General features: G+C 35.8%; 1 protein-coding gene across 1 annotated transcript in view; it reads left to right on the top strand.

Annotated features, from left to right (window-relative positions):
• LOC135207196 (dynein axonemal assembly factor 4-like) overlaps nt 1–23,050 on the top strand; it is a 72,044-nt gene extending 48,994 nt beyond the window's left edge. Inside the window, exons 6-10 of the mRNA XM_064238767.1 lie at nt 12,872–13,111; nt 13,432–13,523; nt 13,658–13,811; nt 15,851–16,061; nt 18,871–23,050. Coding sequence (XP_064094837.1) covers nt 12,872–13,111; nt 13,432–13,523; nt 13,658–13,811; nt 15,851–16,061; nt 18,871–18,926 — 753 coding nt within the window. The 3' untranslated portion in view covers nt 18,927–23,050. The remainder of the gene's footprint in view (nt 1–12,871; nt 13,112–13,431; nt 13,524–13,657; nt 13,812–15,850; nt 16,062–18,870) is intronic.
• The last annotated feature ends 2,074 nt before the right edge of the window (nt 23,051–25,124 follow it).

The raw sequence follows: 25,124 nt of genomic DNA, 5'->3' as shown, positions 1-25,124 counted from the left end.
CAGGTTCATATGTAATGCTATTATGAACGTATATGGCTGTGCCTAATTTTCCACCGTCAGTTGGTGAATAACAGGCAATTTTATAGTGTTGGATATATGTAGGGTTACTTCCTATATGTTGTAGACATATGCACATTGGGTTGGTCTCGTTATGATTCTTTGTAATTCACCCAGACGTAGTCGGGTTAAGAGACCATTTATATTCCATTGAATGCATTTTATATTCCCATTATTTGGGAGGAATTGTGTTAAATTCTGTAAATTGATTGCTGATTTTACTTTCTATCCTCGTAGTTTATATGCATTTGAAGGGGGGGGGGGGTTTATTTGTGGTTTTTAATCGTTGTATTTGTATGTTGGTTATTAGATTCTGCAGTTGTTTGTTTTTCATAGTTGAATATTAATGTCTATTTTTTATTTTATAATTTCCTTTTTGTATTTTAAGGATTCAGAACATAATTCGTTCTCATGTTGGTGTGTTAAAGGGCACCTCCTTAATTTGGTAAAATTGTCAATACAATTTCGTACTGTGTCCTCTGTCTTGGTAGTTAGTTTATTGGTTATATGTACTTACAAAGCATTCATTACAACCACAAGATGAAGCATGTTTGGTAATGTTAATTATTGGTTCAGAAGTTTTTGGTCTAGCTTTAGAAATTTCTGGTTTTGTAATTCTATTGTTCCTTTTCTGTAGTGATAAGGACTGTTGGTTTGAGGGGTTATTTGTTTTGTTGTTGTTAATGGGATATTTCGGTCTTGTGGATGGTTGGGGGGTGATAGTTATATTTTGGTTTGGTTTAATGGTATGATTTTCATTAGTATTATTTGATGGAAATTGTAAAGAGTGATCTTTACTGTCCAGATGTTGGCTGTTTGATTGAGATTGAGGGTAATTGTGTATTTCCTTGTGATTTATGAGGTTAGTTTAATATCTTTTTTAAAATGTTCTCCTGGTGTAGTTGGAGTCTCTCTGGATTGATTGTAATTTTCAATATTTACTTTTTTTCACTTAGGTGGGGTTCTTTCTAGAATTCTTTTCTTTTTGCCAGTTCGATTATCATCATTATTTAATTCTTCTTCTATTGGAAGTTCTTTTCCATGGATAACTCAATCATCTATGTTAGTGGTGGTATTGGTTGTTGTAATATCACTTTTATTTTGGGTTTTCAGTATTATTGGTATGAAATCCAGTTTCCATGTTTATACTATCTTGTTTGTCATTGTGCTGTTTGATGTCTTGATTTTTAGTCACATTTGAAAAGGTGGGGGTTTTGGATGGATTGTTAACGCCTCTTACTTTTAGCTCAAGTCTGGCTTCCATGACTGACATTCCTGTCCTATTTATTAACAACTGAAGTTCTGTGTTATATTGGTAAAATGAACACTCCTTAGATTTTGCGTGATGGGCTAGTCCACAATTAATACATTTTGATTGATTACAGTTCCAATTAGTGGTATGGTCATCTGATGCACAGACTGCACATATAGCTTTATTACGGCATCTTTTGTATGTGTGTCCATACCTTGAGCACTGTGTACATTGTAATGGTTTAGGAACAAAAGGACGAACTTCTCTATTTTGTCCAAGAATTTTTATTTTAAATGGTAAGTCTTGGCCTGTAAATTTTATTTTGGCAATGTTGATATTTTTACTTTTATCTTTCCTACTTGAAATAGAGTATATTTCTAAATCGTGGATATTGTTATATCTCAATTTTAGGGAGTCTAGCAATAGTTGTTTTGAAGGAAGCTCCTGCTCGCTATTGGGTAGGATGAACTGTACCCTGTACATAATTCAATGTTTCATGGCTTGTAATTATTACCTTTATATTATTTATTTCTGTTATACTTAAAAAGGCAGTGGACTGCTTTTATTGGTTACTTGGATAAGCCATTCATTGTCCTTGATGTGTCTGCATTCCACGTCTTGTGTTGGATATATGTTAAGTAATTTGTTTTCTAGCATCGCTGCTGAGATTTTGTTGTCAGCTTTGAGGACTAGAAATCTTGACCAATTATCTGGTCCAAAGAGGTCATCAAAATGTACCAATGTGGGATTAAGTCGGTAATTTTTGTTTCTTTTTTGGCTCCTTGTTTTATATGTATGTTGCTTGTCTATTATGATTTTTATATTTTTCTGTATTTGCTGGGAGGATTATTTGTCTCTAATTCAGAATTATTGTTTCATCATATATGGTTCCATTGTTACGATATTGGAGTTTACCAATTTATTTTTGTTTGTTTCTTTTTTATTTATGCACTCTATTTGGTTTTCTGGCTCTGCTGCTTACTTGGAACAGGTGTTCCTTTGTATCTTTTATAGTACTTTCACTACTTGTGGCAGTACCTAGGAAATTCGGGAGTGACGTGCCAATGGTCATCAACTGTGCCGTAGTTTTCCATCATGGGGCCCAGGGGTACTCAAATCATTTATTTCACAGTTCATAAAGTTTGAGTTTTTACATTCTTGAAAAGATATCATTGGCCCTTCGCGAAGTTAAATCTTCTGCCAAAGGCACAAGTGAGAAAGGACTCCCAAATGTCCGCATCCCTACCCTACCCCAAAAGGGGATGGCATAACATGATTAGTATGGCCCAAGTGTAAGCAGAACCCGCTTGCTAGGACTAAGAGTATTATGTTAATACAATTATCCCCATCCTAATCACATTATGGGCAAACTGGATAGAATGCCGAGAGTTCTATTCCTAGAACCAGGCCCCCCCTGGAATCCGTGGTCCAGCTCCACAGAATAGTTTTTCCGCCTGAAAAACAGGTCCGAACATTGTCGGGTAGATGATGGATCTACCACAGTTCTCACTATTTAGCTTCAGATGTAACTCACGTTAAGCCATGATATGTTTTCTCATTTATTTGCTTTCAAAAATTTTGGCAAAAAATGGAAAGGTCCACATAAGTTTACTCGAAAATATATAATGTCATATGGGACTCTTGGGTTCGAACATGGGAAGAGATTCCTGAGGTTCGAGAGCCCCCTCACCACGTCAAGGTGGTCCCAAAATGAGGGGGTGCAGGATTGACTGACTAACCGTATCTCTGTGCTGGCGGTTACGTCTCTCCTGCGGGATTGACTGACTAACTGTATCTCTGTCCTACAATCACGGACTTTAGCCTAAGATTGAGGGGATTTCTTACGTGAATGAATAAACATTGCATTCATTTTGCCTTACTATGTTCAACAGAGATATCTCTTAATCCTTTCGGTGCTTGTTACCGCACGGTATAGAACTACGAGTCTACCGCAACATTGCACTTTTATATGCTCTCCTGCTTAGGCAAAGCGCAGCCATATTAGGGAAGTAAGCATACTCGGGGAGGGAATGGATGAGCTTGCTGGGGACCATTTCCTTCCTGAAGAAGTTTGTTTCCCTGAATAGACTGCAATTCAGACCTCCACAGTTTTTTCCTACCGGGAAACTGAAATATTATTCAAGATCTAGGAATGATTCTGAACATCTCTCAGTGCGTCATGATAGAAAGAAGGTGCCGGACATCTGGATAGGGTTTCAGATGTCCTGGATCTTAATCTGAAAGAAGTAGAAGCAATTCGGTCGTCCCTCCAGTCCTCGAAACAAGTTTTTGGAACCAGTGGTCCAGATCAACTCTGATATTCCACAGCTCTCTCATATCTTAAGAAGTATCTTCTCTCGGTCCCTGTTCGAGGTTATGAGAAAGATCCTATTATAGCAACAGGCGTAGAATGTAACGATCCTCTAGAGGTTCGTTACAGGATTGCAAAAGTCCTTACGAATCGTCTCGATCGACGGCAGCAACTACTGACTTCCGAGTGGAATCTTTCTTTAGAAGTATGTTGAGAGTTGTGGAGACTAGGGACGCCCTTTCATTCTTCTCTTCGATATGTTGAGGACAAAGAGGCTTCTTCTTCTCTGCTCCCTTATTCTCGATCCGGGATCGGTACCATTAAACGCCATCCTATGATATTGAACGGGGATGGATGTTTAGTCTCTTTTCCCCTTTTTCAATCGCTTAGGAAATGTAATAAGAGGATTTATGACGTCACAGGGAGCGACAATGACGCTGATCGCCCCATGTTGGCCTTCAGGATCCTGGATTCACAGAGGTCACGTCCTTCCTAGTTCACTTTTCAAGGACCTTTTCCGAAAGAGTCGGTCTACTCTAACTCGAAAGGTACCTATAACCTCTCCGCTCTGAGTCTGACTACGTTCAGACTATCGAGATGTTGACAGGAATAAGATTACCGTCTTCCCTTTCCATCTGAAGAATGGGATAAGCTGGCAGTCACAACTATTAAAGAATACGCAAATATGTTGTTGATGGCCTTTGGGCTCAGAGATTTGCTTCTGTCAAACAACAAAGCCCTTCACGATCTTTGAGTTCTGTGGAATCTCGAAACTCGCTCACCATCTACTTTTTGTCTCACCTGTTTTCTCGGAGTCAGACACTCGTGCGAGATCAGGCGACATATAGTAGCCCTGAGTTTCTTGTTGACGAAGTCGGTTGCGTTTATACACCCCCGATGATCGTGTAACATGAGACCAGGTTGGACTGTCAGGCATTCTTCCTTCGGGACTGAATCGCCTTTTTGCTCCTCGCTCCTTTCTCCTGGCACCAGAAGCTCGAGTCAGGAGTTGATTCGCTGACGACGTTGGGTTGCCTTGCTGTCCTTGATTCGTCTGACTGGTCAACTGGTCGGTCACCTGACTTTAGTACAGACGGACTGACTGTGCATGTCCAGATCGAAGCTTTCAATATGGAACTTAGACGTAGTCTGAAGTTCTTGATGTCAAAGCATTCGAACCTCTCCTACCTGTTAACTTCTTGCATGTGATCAGGAAGGCCTTCTTCTAACCACCCTAGATACGACAAAGAGGGTTAGTGAGATTTTAAGCCATCGTCACAAGTTTAGGCTTTAGAGAACACAAGGCGGTGTGCTCTCTAAGCCTTCCATTGTGGCCTAAGAATGGAACGTTTTGTCCTTGGGCCAGGAGCTTGGAAGCAAGGATGGCACAAGTTAGTGGGCAGGAGCCAGAGAGAGTCCTGTGCCCTGTCGGGTCTCTCAAGTTTTATCTACATAAAACTCAAGAAAGTCGAAGTCATTCGGGCAATCTGCAGTGTTCCGAAAAAGACCAGACTGCACATATCGAAGAACACCCTGGCTTTAGTGTTAAGGAGTTCTTTCAAAAATGCTCCTTCATTGTGTTTGCACAAAGATTTGAAATCTTTTTATCTGAATGCTCACGAGGTGAGGGCGCGGCCTCGGAAGCATTTCAACAGAGCATGGCACTCAGCAACATCCTGAGTACCATGTTTTAGCGAAGCAACTCTGTGTTCACTTCACACTCCCTGCGAGATGTGAAGATGGCATATGAGATCTGGTGCTCGCTAGGGCCATACGTGTCTGCAGACACAATCTTGGGGGCAAGAAGTACCACTCATCCTATCCTGTAGAAAAGGGTTAGGAAGAGCTCTTAATTTAGTTGTTGAGTCGCCGACGACGGCGACTTCTTAACTCTTAAGCCTTAGTTAACACACCTTAACTTTGGCTAGGTTGGTCAGGTGGTGATATATATATATATATATATATATATATATATATATATATATATATATATATATATATATATATATATATATATATATATATATATATATATATATATATATATATTTATTTTACTTCTTAGCCCTCATGGTATGGTCAATATGGTCTAGTCACGTCGTGGTCTCGCCCCTGTTGACAGATCATCTGGAGTGCACCAGCTATATAGGTCTCTATCTCGCTGGCAACTCTAGTAGCACAAGCAGACTTACGTGGCTGTAACCACGAAGCCAGCTATGCTAACAGGTGGAACCAAGATGTAAATCATCTGCATGCATTTGTTTCCCAAAATCCTTCTATTCTGTCCCTTCCCACCTCCAAAGGTGGGATTCAGCTATATATATATCTGACAGGTAAGTTCCATGAACAAAATGATATTGTTATGATACAATAAAGTTTGTTCATACTTACCTGGCAGATATATATAATCAAGTACCCACCCACCTCCCCTCAGGGGACAGTGGAAATAAAAATTATGAATAGAAAATGGGAATGGTTCCTGATACCCACCTCCCAGCAGCGGGAATGGGTACTAACCACCTGGCCGACCACTGCGTGTGTCAGAAGTTTTTAAAATTCTGTCGGATTTCAGAAAATACAGCTATATATATATCTGCCAGGTAAGTATGAACAAACTTTATTGTATCATAACAATATCATTTTTAAGTACCTTAAATTAATTAAAAAATTTATTTTCATTAAAACAATATTTTAGTATATATGGAAAAATGAATACATAAATTAACCTAGAGCATTAACTAATTACTTTATTTATTACAGTAAATATTATTATTATAAAGGATTAGTTTATCCAGACCTCTGAGCCTAACAATGGCTCTTCTTGGGCTGGTTATTACTCTGAATAAAACTTATATGATGGCAAAAGTATGAATATTTATTTTTTCTTTTTATTTTCTAATAGCAGAAATATTGAAAAAAATTCATATAAGATAAAGAAAATTTTTTAATTTTCATTTTATATTATATTGATAAAGAATCAAAAGAAAAATTATTTTTATAAAATTTTTACTTCTGAAATATAGTTTCCTTTTCTTTGCCAAAAAATTCTCAATTTTTATGTTGTATAACTAAGAAAATCACATAGCACTTAGAGTACTTAAATAAAAACAGTACATTTTCTGTTCTGCTTCTACATTGGAAATAATGAAAATAAATATTCAGAGTATAGATAGTTAACTGCTGTATATACAAAAGCTTTGAATACTGGTTGTTGCTTGAATGCTTGGAGAAAATGCCTAGATCCCTATAAAAAGTCAGTAATGAGTGATTATGCAAAAAGTGTGTTTACTTACTTAATGGAAAGACATAAACTATGAACTTGACTGTATTTGTCAACTGGTAAAAACATGCAGACCATGTTATTGGAATTACGATAAAAAAGAAAATGGATGCATTTTACCCATCTGTTATAATAATGAAAGAAGAGAGACTGCTTATTTACCATCGTTTGCAGTGGGGGACTGCATATAGGGAGGGATGCTGCCTATATAAGGGGCTATTATTAGAGGAGTAAACCCAAGTGCCTCTTGCCAGAAGCTAATCCTCAGGATCAGTAGCAGGCCCAACCTGGTAGCAACCCTAGCAGTATAAAAAGAGCACCATTCCCATTGGATTGAAGATATACACAAGTTTACATGCCTTGAGGAATTGTGTAAAATCTCACAGTATAAACTATGAGAGACACAACAGACCCTTTGGAGGTTTACTTTGACCCATAGAAACTAAGGGAACATACGCCAACATTTTATAGATGCCCATGACAAGATGGCATTATATACAATTACATTATCGAAGGCACCCATGTAAACGAGAAAGAAAACGGCTATGGCTGCCTTTTAATTTCAAAAGTGGTAAGCATCCAGAAACCAACTTTAAATATTCTGCAAGAGTCAGATCACGTTCTTCCCTCCAGTAGAAGCTGTGCCCATAAAGGGATACTATAAGAATTCCCAGCAAAGCCCAGGTAACATCCCTTATTATGTTATTGAGGCCTGACACAAATCGTGAATGGTAACTAGGGGTTTACATCTGCATATATTCTTCCAATTATATTATATGCCTGGAAAATATGATAGATCAGTATGCAGACGATGTGCGACACTTGTGGGTGAAGCTACCCTTAATATCAGTTTTGACATGGAGCAGATGTGGTTTATATGAAAATGAAAATGTCACTAAATGCTGCACAGCAATTAGGTATAATATGTAAAGCTTCATTGATTATAACAATAAAATCAATGCAACCTGTTTTAGGCCATTTGTCCTTCCTTTACTCTCTAGTGTGGATGTCTGCTTCTGTCAGATATTTATCTCTTTTTAAATAGAGTGGTTCTTGGTGGTAGGTTTATGTTTCTTAACATAAGCAGTTATGACTTGGACTGTTGATGGTTCAACGGTCAATTATTTACTTTTCTTGCTGAGAGTGACCAGATTTGCTGAATAGCAGCACCAATATGCAGTATATGTGCCAGATAGAGGAGAATTACTACGTTGACCAAATAACTCAAGTCAGCAAAGTATACTACAGTGTAACCCCCATATTAGCAGGGGATGCGTTCGAAACCCCCAATAAATATAGCTAGAATCTGCGAATACTTAAAACCCCAATAGAAACTGTTAAAACTGCCTATTTTGTTAGTTCAAACTGAAGAAAAAACTCCCTAAAAATGCTTATACTACCTGGTTTTTATAATAGTTTGATCACAAAAAGTTCATTTAATCATGAAACTTATATGAAAAATACAGTAATTAGTGGATATTTCTCATAGAAAAATACCTTGAATACACAAATTTCCCATGAATATTGGGTAGATATGGTCCATAGAGAAATCTGCAAATATGTGAGTCCGTGAATGCCCAGAATGCGAATACGGGGGAGTCCACTGTACTAGTGTATACTTCTACATAAAAAAAGGATAGCCAAATGAAAATTCAAAGAGGCAAAAGTAAATAATTTTATTAAAAGAAAATGAAGATAACATAAAAAATTATAATAAAATATAACATAAAAACCACATGTCTTTAGTGCCCAACTTAAATTCCCATTATTTCCATTGTGATTTTGAGCAAGCAGTGATCAATGCAGTTATAGAATGTTCCCAGTCAAAGGATGCTTCTTTCATCTAGTGCAGAGCATGCAAAGACATCTATCTATTGTCAAGTGGACTTCGACGACGATACAATACTGATGATAACTGCTCTGGCCTTTGTACCACATGCTGATCTTGATTCTCATAATGAGCCTTAGTCAATGATTTGCCCCAGAGCTCAAAAGTATACTAACTTGGTTTAAATGTAATTACGTTGGTGTTTATAACAGACGAGGTAACAGAAAGAACCCTTTATTCCTTTACAATTTATGGGATTATTAATGAAGCAACACTAAATGACGAAGATCGAACGAATAACTATATGCAGAAGCTTGTCGCAGAAAACTTGCTTATGAACTAGGAAGCCATTATCCAACACTGTGGAAGTTTTCTTAATCTGCACAGGCCACTGAAGGATGAGAGTAGTATTGTGTTTCTTGGCTATCTCAGCCTCATGAGCCATCAATTGCCCTCTTTGTTCCTGTAAGTTATTTGGTTGCTTTTCATCAGCACCTCTACCTTGTAAATTAACCCCTTCAGCACTGGGACGTACACATGTACGTCTTTTACAGTAAAGTAATAAAAGACCAGGACGTACGTGTGTACGTCTTTCATCCCTCCTCGAAAAGCAAAGCGTTTTCTTCAGCTTGGATGGTTTCCAGACACAGTATTGTGTACGAGAGAGGTGCTGAAGCTCCACCCACAATTCATTCTAACCAATGAGCATCCGATGGACGTCGTGACGTCATTTTCATATGGGATATTAGGAGGGGTACTGGCCAACATATGCCAGTGCGCCTCAGGCTATTATCTGAGAAGGATGATTACGATTTTGTCCGTAAACCATGTAGATTTTAATTCTACACCTTTTTCCCTTTTGATTGCAGTTATTTTATATGTTTTTTTTTTTCAGTATCATGTCAGATGATAGTGTTTCAGTCAGGGTCTGAGTACTTGCCAAATCTATCAGATGATGATTATAGTGATAATTTCTTAGAGGTTGACAGTGACAACGAGTGTTTGGAAGACATTGAACCTCTTGTCGATAAAGGCTGGCGGTTCATAACTGATCCATCTTGTGACTTGCGCCCAGACCCAGCCCCCCCTGATTCACAAAGGGTGGCAATGGGATTCCTGCTTATACACCAGATTTTACCTGCTTACGTGATGCATTTTTTTTTCCTTTTTTGTGGTGATGTAATTGACAAATTGTGTGAATGAATGAATGCTCGGGCAGAGTAGTACTTTCATTCAACAGGAAAGCGTAAGGTGAAAGGACTTCTATGGAGGCCTGTTACTCGTGATGAGATGTGTTTTTTTATAGCTTGCTGATGATAATGGGGGTAAATAAACTGCCCCATATGTATATAAGTATTGGTCACGAGATGCTGTTGCTTTTATTATCATTATTATTATTATTACTATTATTACTGTTTTATTATTATTATTACCAGTGCAGTAAACATTCATTGATGTATATGCAGTTTCTGTATGAAACCTAGGAATAACTGTTTCAGTAAGAAAACTAGTACTGCTATTACCACTACTACTATTTTACTACTACTGTACTACTTTTTCTGCTACTTTATTTCTATTACTTTACTACTATTTCTACTACTTTATAACAGTTCCTACTTCTGCAATTACTTTTTCCACTAAATATTCCTATTTTTTCCAATATTCTTGCTATATTTTTTGTAATTTTTTGACAATGTGGTAAAAAATATTCATTGATATCCGTACACACAATGTTTTCACATAAGAACATAAAGGAAAAATATGAATAACATAAAATTTAGTGGGAGCAAGTAATGATTGATACTCGCGGTCGAGAGGGGGTCTCATGCGGTATGCAAGCATTTGCAGCAATGCAGCAGGCCGGTGGCGAAGGGGTTAAGCATAAGTTTCTAAAATTGTTTTTATTTTTCATATCATACCCACCATTGATATATGATAGGTCACCTTTCAACCCTGTTTGCTTCGTGCAGGCATACTTAGATTATTCTTTTAACTGTTATTCTGTAAAGGATTGTCTAATGTTCATGATATCTCACTCACAAGTGAGGCTGTGACATAAATGATACATAGGTTTGTAAAATATTTTGTTTAACAGATTACAAATTCACCATGAGATTTTATGAAAGTATTTTATTTCCTGTAGAAATCATTGCCATATTAACCCTTTAACGCTGAAGGGGTATAATAAAAATCGTCTCCCGTATGCCGGTGGGGTCTGGGAGTGAGCGCCGAAGTGGAAAAAATGTTTTTTTTCAAAAAATCACAGCACGCTTAGTTTTCAAGATTAAGAGTTCATTTTTGGGTCCTTTTTTTGTCATTGCATGAAGTTTAGTATGCAACCATCAGAAATGAAAAAAATATCATTATCATATATAAATAATGGGATATATGATAGCGGGAAAACAAAATTTCATATATAATTGTATTCAAATCGCGCTGTGAGCAAAACGTTTAAAGCTAACGAGTTAATTTTTTTCCTGTTCTATTGTACACTAAATTGCGATCATTTTGGTATATAACACATTGTAAAACGATCAAGGCAACACAGAGAAAATATTATCACAAAATGATGCATGAATTTGTAACGCGCGGACGTAAAAAAAAAGCGGTTTTAAAAAATTCACCATAAATCGAAATATAGTGCTAGAGACTTCCCGTTTGTTGCAAAGTATAGGTAATTGATTGAATATTACTAGACTGTAAGTGTTGCAGCTTACAATTGCAGTTTTCGACCATTTCAGTCGAGTTAAAGTTGACTGAAGGACGAATTTTTTCTATTTATCGTTATTTATATGAAAATATTTCAAAACTGATAAAAGCTACAACCATAGGTTGTCTTTAGTTGTATTCTAAATGAAATTGCGCACATTTTTATATATAAAACTTTATGTAACGGCTAATTTAAAATGGTGCAAACATTACGACAATCGGACGAAAAAATTATGATTTTTTCGGAAGAGTTACCGCTCGGACGTAAGGAAAAAGTTTTTTTCATAAATTCACCATAAATCAAAATATTGTGCTAGAGACTTCCAATTTGTTGCAAAATTAAGGTAAATGATTGAATATTACTAGAATATAAGAGTTTTAGCTTACAATTGCGTTTTTTTACCATTTTGGTAGAGTTAAAGTTGACAGAAGGTTGAAATTTTGGCACTTATCGTTATTTATACGAAAATATTTCAAAACTGATAAAAGCTACAACCATGAGTTGTTTATTGTTGTATTCTACATAAAATTGCGCACATTTTCATATATAATACTCCATGTAACGGCTAATTTAAAATGGTGCAAAAATTATGTCAAAGTGACGAAATAATTTCTGAGATGTGTCGCTGATACTTTTTAGTGCGATAAGAGAGAAATTCGCGCCTGCGTAACGATTGTAAACAAAACAATGCCTTGATCCGTGAGCTCCCAGCATCCCCCAAGGCGCGTGATTCAAAAGTTTTTGCCTAGTTGGCCTATAACTACTTTTCCGCGAATTTTTAAAAAACTTTTTTATATCGACGTATATATGTCCAATCGGCACCCAACAGACAATTTATATAGATGTGTAATACGTCCAATCGGCGTTAAAGGGTTAATGAATTGATGTATTCGCGTTCTCGGCATTCGCGGATTTCTCTGTGGTCCATATCTACCTATTATTCGTTGGAAATTTGGGTATTCGCAGTATTTTTATGAGACATATCCACAAATGTCTGTATTTTCACATAAATTTCATGATTAATTGCACTTTTTGTGATAACACTATTAAAAAAGACAGGTATATAAGCATTTTTATTGGTTTTTTCTTGAGATTGAACTAACAAAATCTGCAGTTTTAAGCATTTTTATAGAGGTTCTATGAATTTGCGGATTCTAGCTATTCAGGGGGGGTGGGGGCATCTGGTATGCATCCCTTGTGAATACAGGGGTTCTCTGTAATGTAAGATTAGTCCAACCAGATTTCATTTACTTATATGTATAAGTAAACAAATTTCTATAATTGCCATAATATATTGTAGTTGAGATGGGCTGTTTCAGCTTTACTTACTTTTACAGTAGTGTTAGTTTTAAATTGAAATTGATATTGCATACGATGTTTGCATTTTATTATTTTATGTATTAGTCTTGTCTTTTATTTTTGTCTTATTCTAGATTGGTAAAAGTAAACCAGAAAGAGTTGAAAGTGCTAAAAAGCAACACCGCAAATGCGCTTCAGGCCGAAAGAGTAACTGTAAAGAGGGGAAAAAGGGCTTCGATAGAGAGATACGCAAGGATGAGAAGAAAAGAGGATTGCTTCCTCCTATTCGTCAGAATGGAATAATCAGAGTGAATTACACCAAACGTGTATTTCCTACACCAAGTAGGGAGTCGAGGAAAGAAGAAGAGGATGAGGTAAGTTTGGTAGTACGTACGTACTGTTTTGCTAGCTGAAAAAAGTAAATATATCTTTAGTTACTGTTTGAAAAAATGTCAGTAATGCACCTGTCCCCATTAAAAAATCTAAAAGAAATGCAGTTTTTATCCTTTGGAATAACTTTTTGATGTTTAGCTATGCTTTCATATTATGCACCTCCCATAATATTATATTAGTTAGGTATTCTTGAGGATCATTCAGGTTGCTTCACCTTTTCTTTGCTATTCAGTTTGTTTGTTGTTAGTCAAGACCTTTTGGGTGTTTTATAGATTTATTAATGGATTTATTTGCTTTACAGTGGTTGGCATCTCATTCAACAGTTAAAGTTGATGAAGCAAAGATTGAAAATGTTACGCCACATTCTTTGGAGTTTTATAAGAAAAAAGCTGCGTAAGTTTCATGATTACTGGTGACACAGCTCAAATATGTGATTGAATATATTTTGTTATTAGTTTTATCATCATGAGTGAATACCCTAATCCCATTTGTACAGTAGTGTCAAGCAGATTTTCATTGTTTTGCAGAGCATTGTTTGAAAATGGCGATTATAGAGGGTGCATCAATGCCTATACTGAAGCAATCAACTCAACTCCAAATGTGGCTTCATTATACAGCAACAGAGCGGCTGCAAGTTTGGCGCTCAATAATTTGCACCATGCCATCAATGACTGTTCAAAGGTTTGTTGGCTATTTTTTGAGAAAAAATTGAATTTAATCACTTTGTATGATATTTTTTTATGGTATTTTACTATACAAGTATGCATACTCCCATGTCTCATGAAATTTTTCAATTTGATGAAGATATACAAAGGTCACCTGTCTTCTTCCATCAGTTCATTATTACATGAATACAGCAGCACTGAATGCATAAATTTTCCTGACTCCTAGGCCAGGTATTTTAATAAAAAAAAAATGTGTACTACCTGTAATTAACTACATTATGAACTAGGGCTTTGCCTAATAACTTTCATTGGGCTCTTCATTAATATTATTAAAGCGTTATGTTTGAAGCAACTAAATGACATTAGTGGTGTACGTATTATGTAGTTGTGCTTGAGACATCTGTTAAGGGGGCCGGGCGGAACCCTTATATATGGTGGTATAGGGCGAAAAATGCAAAGTCATGAAAAAATTCATGGAGCTTCATATGGCAATTGAGAATACGTATACAAAATATTTCGTCAAAATTCCTCTTACTATCGTAGTTACAGGGTAGTTAGTAAACATAACTCTATAAGTCTAAAACATTCATCCGTACAAGAAAATGCAATATTTCTTCTATTATTGTAAATTTTGATAATTATTGTCAAAGAAATTGGGAGAAATGGCATCTGTAGACATTCCCCGAGTCGAGAAGGGAGACTTCACTTCAGTCAGCTACTAAGTCCAACCATCAGTGCGAGCACAAACTTCAAGTAGTCTACACGTTCGATTTCACCTCTGACATTCGCTTGCTTTTACATATGTTTATGTATGTTTCGGCAAGAATTTCATCATGCCAATGAGGAAAAGACAAGGAAAACATCTCGCTAACATACAGACGAAGAAAAATCGCTCAAGTATTATTACAGAATATCATAATATACGCGTAGTTAGTGAAGAGAGAGGGGAGGGTTGCGTAGTAACGCCCGTCTTGCCTGACAGCACACGTCACACTGTGCCCAAGGCTATCTTTGAGCAAAGAGATCTTCATTTATGATAAATAACAAAGTTTTGGTTTTTTAATACCCAAAATGGAATATGAAATTCATAATAATCATAATTTATTAAATTGTCTTTGTAAAAAGAGAGTGTACACCTTCGAGTTTCACCTCTGACATTCTCTTGCATTTACGTTTGTTTCTCTTTGTTTCGGCAAGAATTTCATCATGCCAAAGAGGAAGATACAAGGAAAACATCTCGCTAACATACAAAAGAAGAAAATTCGCTGTAATAAGCCGAGTTAGTGAAGGGGAGAGAGAGAGTTGCGTAGGAGGGAGTGCCCCATCTTGCCTCAAGCAGTGCCCCAGGCTACGATATATGAGCAAAGGGATCATCATTTATGATTAAATTATGATAAATAAAATAGTTTTGGTTTATTAATACACAAAAAAGAAATATACATTCATAATAATCATTTTTTATTAACATTGTCTTTATAGAAATACGAAGGAAAACTTTGAACGCCCGTATCTCAAAACTATACTTATTGACCTTCAAAATCTATCTTCTCACTTAGTTTTAAAGCTATAACATTGGAATTTGGTATATAACTCGGAAAGACATTATAGAACAATCAAATAGAGCCCTTTTTTCCCATTTTTGTTTCGTCTTTTTTTTTTTTATAAATTTTTTTTCTCCTGATTTATAGGGTTTATTTTTTTACCATATTGAAAAATTCATATCTAGCAAAAAAATGACTTTTAGAAAAAAACTCCTCATTCGATTGGAGGTCTACATCAGGTCTATATATGGTAGTAATCCTAGGTCTTAATATTAAATATCAAAGGAGGAGATAGAATTTGAAAAATGGTTATTTTCGGGATAAATCGCCCTGGCGTCACAAAATCGAAGGTCAGAGGCGAAAATCATATGTGGTTTGGAGATGTCCCAAGTCACCTTATTAAGTGGTATGAATATCAAAGGCCTGTCCTTAAAAAATGGCATTAGCCGGCCGGCCCCCTTAAGTACGAGTGGTTTTGAATGTAATGCTTCTATGGTTTTTTATTTCACTTCAGGCATTGGAACTGCTAACACCTCCAACAGCTGACAACAGCAAATCTAGACTTTTATGCCATATTCGTCGAGGGACTGCATTTGTTGGCCTGGGACTGTACTCGGAAGGCCTGTTGGATTACAGAGCAGCCCACAAGTTAAATCCAGATGATGAGAGTCTCCGGAAGGATGAGCAGAGAATTCAAGCCATTATGATGGCATCCACTGATTCTGGTGAGTCTAATGAAAATGACAGTGAGGCAGAGGGAGAAGGTTAGGGTCGGATTTGTTGGAAGTAATATATTTTTGTGCACTCACATGCAGTATTATAGAGATGTGATAATCTTGTATCCTTTTGTAAATTTTTAGAAAAATTTTTTTCTCATACTTTTTGTGACTGTGTACCCTACCTCATTCTACAGAATTTTAAAGTGCATCATTATTTATTTTAATGATACTGTATAATTCAGAGATTTACGGATGAATTTTAGCTACTGGTTTATATATTCTTTGAAAGTCTAAGACTTGTTTGTTTTAGCCAACTGTGTTATGCAGTAGGATAAGTTTCATGTTCATTGATACAGCTTTGCGCTTATGAATGGCCTTGATGTTTTTACTAACTTTTTAGTGGATGACAAGGTATGGTAACTAATAAGCCTTTTTCTATTTTTTTAATAGTTAGTCATTATTACCATTGACAAAATTTGCTTTTTAAGTACTGAACACTTGCACTGCGTCATCTCTGTTCAGTATAAGTGAAATGAAAGGCTTGGCTTAGTAGGCTGGGTATTACTGGTGTTTCTTTGTATTAAATAAATTAGAGGAACAACTGTGGTCTTTAATAGTCCTTTCTCACATTGTTGTATAAGAATTAGTGATCTGTTATATAAATTTCATCCAATGTGAACGTGAAGAAATGAATGGTTATTTAAGCATAGAAATGTTGTTTGTGGAAAGTAATTGTAATATTAGAAAAATTTTATTTTAACATTAAAAAATAAGATTGGGACACAGTCAAGGAAATACTTGAGGACACTTATCTGAGCCTTATTTTTCTTAGTAAACTATACAACATCAATGAGCAGAACTAGGAAACTGTTAAAGATCACTGATTATTGCTAGGTAGTATGTAAACCTTTTATTACCATATGAAATGTGTAATCACACGATACAGTTGACAAAGATGTGTCTCGTTATTGAATTGGATTAGACATATCTGTACTGGCTGCCTTACATACCATAAGGGTTGAAAGTTTTTGTTGAATATATTGTTGACTGTAGTGAATGATGGCTAACTGTGTACAAAGGATTGCTTTGCTATTGTGCATTAAAAAATAAGCTTCTAAATCATATTAATAGATTCTTTGATTTATTTTGTTGTTATTACTTTGAGGGATGATGAATGTAGATTTCTACTTGCTGTCAAGATAAAAAAAATTTTTAGGATTTAAACATCAAAATTGGTAAACATCCAGATTTATCATTAATCAGCCCAGCTTGTCCTAGTGAGCAAATACCCATTATAAAGTAGTGTTTAATTGATATTTATATATCTTTGCTAGTAGTTTGTGTAATTTGATGACATTTTCAATTTAATTTATCCTCTCTGAAAGCACAAACTTCAGTGCAGTATTTTGAAAAAACTTTTTTATAAATATAGTATTTAAATTTTGCTTCCAGCAAAAATGAAATTGCTTCCATTGTTGTAGTAGGTATTAGTGTAGCTTCCAGCTAAATTTGAAATGATTTCATGTACTTTGTATTTGAAAGGGTTTTTCATTAGTGATTCCTGTATTTGAAAGGGTTTTTCATTAGTGATTCCTGTATTTGAAAGGGTTTTTCATTAAGGATTCCAGTCAAAGAAGTTGTTTGTGTTTTGTTTTTCTACATTATGAAGAGTTCATTGCCACAGAGTTGCACCCTAGTTTCTCACATTTAGTGTGAAAGTTAGCGCTAAAGTTTTCATGGAATGCCCCTTTTAAAGGTGAAGATAATTTTTTAATTTAAATATTTCCTGTTGACAAGTTTTATGTCTTTTTTTATGATTGGACATCAAGTGTGTAAGCTAATAGTACTGAGGAAATCTTGAAATGAACTAAATGATCTGTTAAGAGTATGTACATTTGATATGATTGTATTAATGAAAGTCTTACAAAAAAAGTAACTTATTAGATGTTGGAACTCACAAAGAAATTGTATGAAGGGATTAAAAATGGTTTTTGATTCATTAAACAGTGTAGATAACTTGTCCTTTCTTATAAAGTTTTTTCATCCAGTCAGTCACTCTTGTATCCTCTTGTTTTCATCCAGCCCTCTTCTCTATGGTTGTTTTTTCTTCCCCAATTTTAGTTTAAAATGATTGAAGTTTGCTTCCATGGTAGTGATGCAACTACAAAACAAGTACAGTAGTAAACGGTTTTTCCCCCAGCTGAAATGCACACTCGGTTATTTTTCTAGTTACCAAGGCTAATTAAAACTCTGCATGTATAATTATGTGCTTTTAATGAGTTTCTGTTCCAAATAACAGTGATTGATTGATGCTTTTTTTCATTTGTATATTCAATAGATTTATTATATTTTGTCTTCACTTCACTTGCTTTCCATTCTAGATTACTAATTACTTCATGTGGTCACATTTCATGTCAGTTTTTCATACATTTTGGGTTGTTTTAATTACAAAACTTCATTAACTGTGACAGGTAAGGCCAAGTACTTGGTTAAAGCTTAACCCAGTGACTTTACTTTCATGGCACACACACACTCACCATTACAACTTTCACTTAATCTTGCCTATTCAGTCTTAGATCTAACACACTACTCTTTCACTCGTCCCCAGCGTCTTTGTGGCACTACAAGTGCTACCCATTCGTAACTCATGCCTATCAGCTACTCCTGACACAATTTTGTCCATCCCATTCTTGGACACCAACAACCTTTATTCTTTGTCTTGCTAAGTGTGAAAGCATCTAGCTGAATTACCAGGAGAGGGGACTGTATTCTAGTCTGAGTTACTTGTTTAAGGTGCCAAAGTAAAGTATTTCAGATAACTGCACCAGAGACTGTGAGGGCTATGGAACAATTGCTGCAGGATTGCATTAAGGTACTGTAAGTATGCACTGTCTACAAGGAGCAATCCTGTAAAATGTTTAGTAAGCATTTGTGATATAATGAAAGCAGTGTACTCTATATAGTTTAAGTAAATACATATAAGATCATACTTGGCAAAAAATATGATTACTCACAAATGAATAATTATTATAGAATACAGCAATATTTTGTAGAAACATACAATGACGAGTGGAGTGAAAAAGTGTATTTGGGACAGTGTAAAAGATACTACTGCTGTTGAGATTGCTGGTGCTGAGGCTTGCAAGTTAAATTTCTTGGAGAAAAAAAAGTATGCCTCAAGTGCATGAAAAAATAAAGCCAATAAAGGTGTTGCTTGGTTGTACCAACAGTGATTGTAAGTACATTTATGTTTAAAAGCCAGAGTTCCTTACAGTGATACAGGACAGTTCCTGTTATTTTCATGTGAGAACTAAATGAATTAGCTTAGTGATCTGGTTAACCTACTTAATGATAATTTATCTTATGGATTTCAGTGTATGCAAGTCATTATTTCCTGTTCACTGTCCAAGAGTTTAAGCCTTCATAGTTTTATTGTCATTCACAATGAATGTAAGGTAGGATTAATCTTTGTTATATAAAGATGTGATGATCACATTGACAGGGGTAATAGAAATGTATATAGTTTCCATAGACATCAATTTTGTGACTTTTTAAAAGTCTAACAAATTTAATTTCACAGTGAAGGTGTACCTTAGAAATGCCGTATCTCAAATGAAATTATGCATTTATAATCGTGAACAGAGTCCATCGTATGTTAATTTCTATTTGATATTTACAGCTTTCAATAAAACTAGAGATGTGCATTTTCCTCTTCTTGTCACCATTATTAATTTATGATAGCGTACATGGTGTACATCAATATATTTTGAAAGTTCAGTAATTGCTGTTCAGTTTGTCAGGGTGAAAGAAATTAATTTAATTTATTGTCCTGAGTAAGTGAAAAACGTGACAGCTGCTCAAAATGATATACCTGTTATTAGAGAATTTATTCTTTTCTGTAATTCTGTTTTACAAATAGATGGAAAGGGAAGAATTTTGTATTAAAATGTTAACTGACTTCTACATTAGCATGGAACATTTGTATTTTTTATATAGTGAAGAGTTATCACATTGGTATATAAAAGTTGTGGTCACAGTGAAGGATAGAAATGTGAATCTCCCTACTGCTACTTTTAAGATTGAAATGTGTCATTGGTATAACTGGTATTTTGTAACTGAAATGTGTTCATTGGTGAGTTTGTTTTTTACTAAATCCATTTTCATTGTGGATCCTTGTGTGTGTGTTGGCCAATAACTTCACCTTTTTTGAGCATGCAGTGATGTAAACAGCTGTGTAGCTTGTTCCCCAGCTGTTTGCTGTGACAAAGATTGTTGTAAATAATCCATTTCTCATTATTTCATAGTAATCATCATTCCTTACAGCATGTTTTCATCTTGGTGTGCTTTCAGTGACTGATAAAAAAGTGAATTCTGCATTTAGTAGGTACTCTGCAATTGCTGCTCTCATCTTCTACATTGCTTTTTTTCATCAGACAGAAAATCCAGCTTTTTGTAGCGTTGTATTATTTCAGTCAGTGAGTGCTGTGTTTTGTATATATATGTACAGCAGAACTTTGGTCCTCGACCATATCAGAAGTCGACGTAATCTCGATGCGAAATGTTGAGTTTACATCGGAGCTTGAACAAAAAACCTGAATCAACCCAATAATCCATATGATTTTTTGTAAACAAAAGTGTTTCAGTCAGTTAGCGCTAGTTGGCATTGTGTCGTTTAAACTCTGCTAAACTCTGCGTCGAGTGTTTTGGTCCAGCATATGTTTGTACAGGTATTTCCTTAGTTTCTGTGGCTTTTTGTACTGTTATTTTGATTAAATCATGGGTCCCAAGAAATCTGTTGCTGACAAGCAGAAGAGGAACACAGTATGGTTTGATTATATTCATTCATGGCAAATGGCTGAAAGGCAAACTGCTGACACATCGTAAGTAATTTTTCATAATTTTGTTATAAAGGACATAATTCGCATTATTTTTAATATTCTATAAATTTACTATAATGCTTAGGCTTGTTTTTCAATGTTTTATTATTAGCAACAATTTTTGTGCTTACCCAGTACAGTACAGTACAGTACCTAGCCTAGCCTAGCCTACAGCACTCAGTCTCCAATCTGAAATACGGCTGCTTTGGATGTAGGGCAGTTTTTTGATACAGTATAAATTTAAAAATAAAAAAAAAGTGTGTCTTAATATAGTATGTAATTTAACTCTGAACTCATTCAATTGTAATTTATATTATGGAAAAAATTTATTCAGATCTCGACTGAATTGCACTTCGATGCTTCTTCTGGAACAGATTAGCATCGAGGATTAGGTTTATACTGTATTTTCTTAAAATTCACTGCCTGTTGTTTTGTGGCACTGGTTTTTCCTATATCTCGCTGCTAACTAGCTAGTGCTCAGAAGCGACTACATTCAAGTTAACCATGTTCTTTTCTTTTATTCGTGGACCATAGTTTTGCTTCTTTGCTGTGTTTTCCTTTGGGGTTGTATTATCAGTCATTTTTGTCATCAAGGATTGTAATTATCTCATTCACAATTTATTTTCTGAGTTTTCATATACAGTTAACAATCTATTTATATCTCTGAGAAGTGTAATTTATTTGCTGCATAACATTTACTTACATTCACCACTTCCCTCATATGTAGACACCCCACTTTCAGCCTCACTTGCAGTTCAGCATACCTGCTCACTGCTGCCACCTTCTCTGTCCATGTGCTCAACTCTCAGTGTACCTGATGACCTGCATACTTACTCAACTGCTGCTCTTCCAGTGGCACAGTAGACATGTCACTGATTAGAGGGTGGGGGTTGAGTAGGTGATTCATCATTCTCAACTTCATTTTATTTCATCCCCATAATGTAGACAGCTGCATCTCATGGTGATGGCAAAAGTGCTCCTTTTCATAATCTGGAAGACTTAAGCGATGCAAGCATCATGCTTTACTCAACATAATTTTTTAAAATTTTCCAACTTGTAAACATGTGAATATTAAGAATTAGTTCCTAAATTGTCTAGTCCCCATGTTTACTACTGGATCTATCAGAGTATTGGGATATTCAGCATCCTGGCCTCACTATAATGACACCAAATTTTTTTAATACAAAATTGGCTTCAATTGATAATGAAAAAAATTTTTTATTACACAAAACAAGTACAGGCAGACCCCGGGTTACGACGGGCTTGGCCTATGACGTTCCGACGTCAAGGCGCTTTTCAATTATATTCATCAGAAATTATTTCCAGGGTTACGACACATGTTCCAGGGTTATGACGCACGTTCCAGGGTTACGACACCTACAACGCTGATCTGGCACAAGAAATATGACACCAAAAATGCAAAATAATCAATATTTAAAGGTTTTTTTTTGATGAAAAATGCAGTAAGAATGCAGTTTACATAGTTTTGAATGCACCCAAAGCATTAAAAGCATGGTTTTCTTAGGATTTTTGATGCTGTTCCAGCTTATGACGATTTTTAGCTTACAACGCATCTCAAGAATGGAACCCCTGTCGTAACCCGGGGACTGCCTGTACTATTGGTCATAAAATGTGTGCCCTTCTCCTCACGCTGTGAATCTCACTGCCTCACACAGGCTACATAAAAAGTGAAGTTATTGGCTCAGTCACACATAAGAAAGCATGCAAGTGAGAGACTGTTTTCCAAACAAGAGATTGGTGACCTGGAAATATTGTGGAATTACAATACAGAATTTGTTGAATGGTTTTTTGTTTGAAAATTTTTGTGCAATACGTCATAAAAGAAAAATTGGTTAACATTGTAGATTACTAATTGTTTCCAAGATACCATACGAGTTTTAATTGTACAACTGAAATTTATGTGTGATAGTTTAGGACTCTGTACATATTTTTTATATGTTTGCTTTAATATTTCCAAAATATTTTTTGTGTGTGCTTTTATCCAGTGGTACTGGTTTTATGAACTGTCAAAATTTTGGTTAGATGACTGTAGTTAGATTATATAGGGCTGTTTTTTTTTCTTTGCACATATATATTAATGAAAGAATGTGAATTCTGTACCTGACATTTCATTAACCTCATTTACTTTGAACAATTGAACAAGTGTAAAGTTTTATACTGTAAACATTATCATGTATTCTTCCCTTCCTCTGTGGTAGGGGTGTAAGAATAGCACCCAAGTAGGTCCTGAGTGTCATAAAAGGTGACTAAAAGGACAGCTGCTGCCTCGCAGTCTTACTTTTTTACTAAAAGGCTAGGCCTACCACCAATAACTGGAAACTGCTTCCTTGCAGTATTACTTTTTAGTAAAGGGCTAGGCCCACTGCCATTAACTGGAAACTGCTGCCTTGCAGGTGGAATTTTTAGTTAAAGGTGAGCCCCACCTCCAATAACTGTGGTTGTTAACAGCAAGGCCATGAGGTCGTAAAAACCTCTTTGTCAAACAATAAACCATGCCTGATGTTTTAAGGAATATGAATGTGTCTAGGGCGCCACCTGTAAGCGATGCCTGTTAGAATCCCCCTACTGGTTTGATAAATGGGCAAGAAGTACTGCAGGGGTCAAGACTGTGGTCACTACTGCGGCCAAAGAAGTTAGTGAAAGAGTGGAAGATAAGAGCAGGTACATGGAACATTGGTACTCTAACAGGAAGACTGAGGGGGATAGTAGATGTGATGGAGATGAGGAGGGTAGATTTCTCGTGTGTGCAGGAGACTTGATGGAAAGGGAGTGGAACTAGAGAGATATGAAATGAGTATAAGCTCTATTAAAGTGGGTCTTGAGAGGGAAGAAATGGAGTTGGAATTACAGTAACAGCCTGAAGGAAAAAGTGGTTGAAGTAAAGAGTATATGAGTAATAATAGGGGACAAAGTAGTAAATATAATAGCATACACTCCTCAGATGGGGGTGCCAAGAGCAAGAGAAAGAATTATTTAGACGAGTTTGAGGCTGTCATTGGAACAGTGAGATAGGAGGAGAAACTAATAGGTGCTGATGTGAATGGCAGGGTGGGAAAGAGAAGAGATGGGTATGAGGAGGTACACGGAGGCCATGGGTTTGGAATTGGAAATGAAGATGGGGATTATATATTAGAGATGGCTTAGTTTTGAATTATTTTTATCTCTTATTATTATTAGAGAAAATATACAATATTTTACAATTTTAATAGTATTACGTACAGAATTTTATCAAAGTTGACTTAAATTTACCAGAATTTAACAAACAAAAAGTTTACCATGTACATTTTAGAAATAATTACGTATTTCAATATTAATATTTTTTTGTAGGTACCCATATAAGATTTTATCGGTATATATCTTTTTTTATTATCCTTGATTTTATAAACCATCTAATACCATCGTTTTCATCTTTTATTCCTGCTTTGTCATTAATGAACACTCTTTCAGAAGTTAGATAAGTACTTGATACTTATGAAAGTGGAGGAGTGCAAAGCCAAATAGATTACACCCTGGTTATAGAAGTCGACAAAAGCAATGTGATGAACTGCAAAGTGATCTCGGAAAAGCATGTGTTAAACATCATAGGTTGGTGATGATAGATTTTAAAAAAAGAGGTAGTAAACCCAAAAAGAGAAAGTGGAGATCTAGAATTAAAATTTGGGACCTTAAAGGAGAAAAGGGGAACAATTTAGGACTGTAAGAGAGAGATGGCTGGAAACGGGGAACGTAGAATTTAGACAGGGTGACAGGTTGGAAAATAGCTGGCAGACATGAGAGAAATATGTTTGGGGAAGCAGAGGAACTGGTGGAAAGAACCAGTGGATATGGAGTGTCGAGAGGAGAAAAATGGTGGTGGGATGGAGAGGTGCAAAAATCAATTAAAAGAAAATCAAAAGCATTTAAGGGGTGGAAAGTAAGGCATGCACAGGTTGCAGAGGAACGGTACAGAGAGGAGGAAAGAGATGCGAGAAGAGCAGCAAAGCAGTTGAATGAAAGGCTAGGAACAAGAGAAGGAGATAAGGATATATATATAATATTTCAAAGTGAGGAAAAGGCAGAGACAGGATTTGGGTAAATTGGGTGTCATCAAGGATAGAGAAGGAAATACATTGTATTGTGATGAAGACATTAAGAAGAGATGGAGAGAGTATTTTGAACAACTTTTAAATAC

Source organism: Macrobrachium nipponense, chromosome 32 (assembly GCF_015104395.2).
Source record: "Macrobrachium nipponense isolate FS-2020 chromosome 32, ASM1510439v2, whole genome shotgun sequence".
Classification (NCBI taxonomy): Eukaryota; Metazoa; Arthropoda; class Malacostraca; order Decapoda; family Palaemonidae; genus Macrobrachium; species Macrobrachium nipponense.
This window is presented reverse-complemented; position numbering and strand designations above follow the sequence as displayed.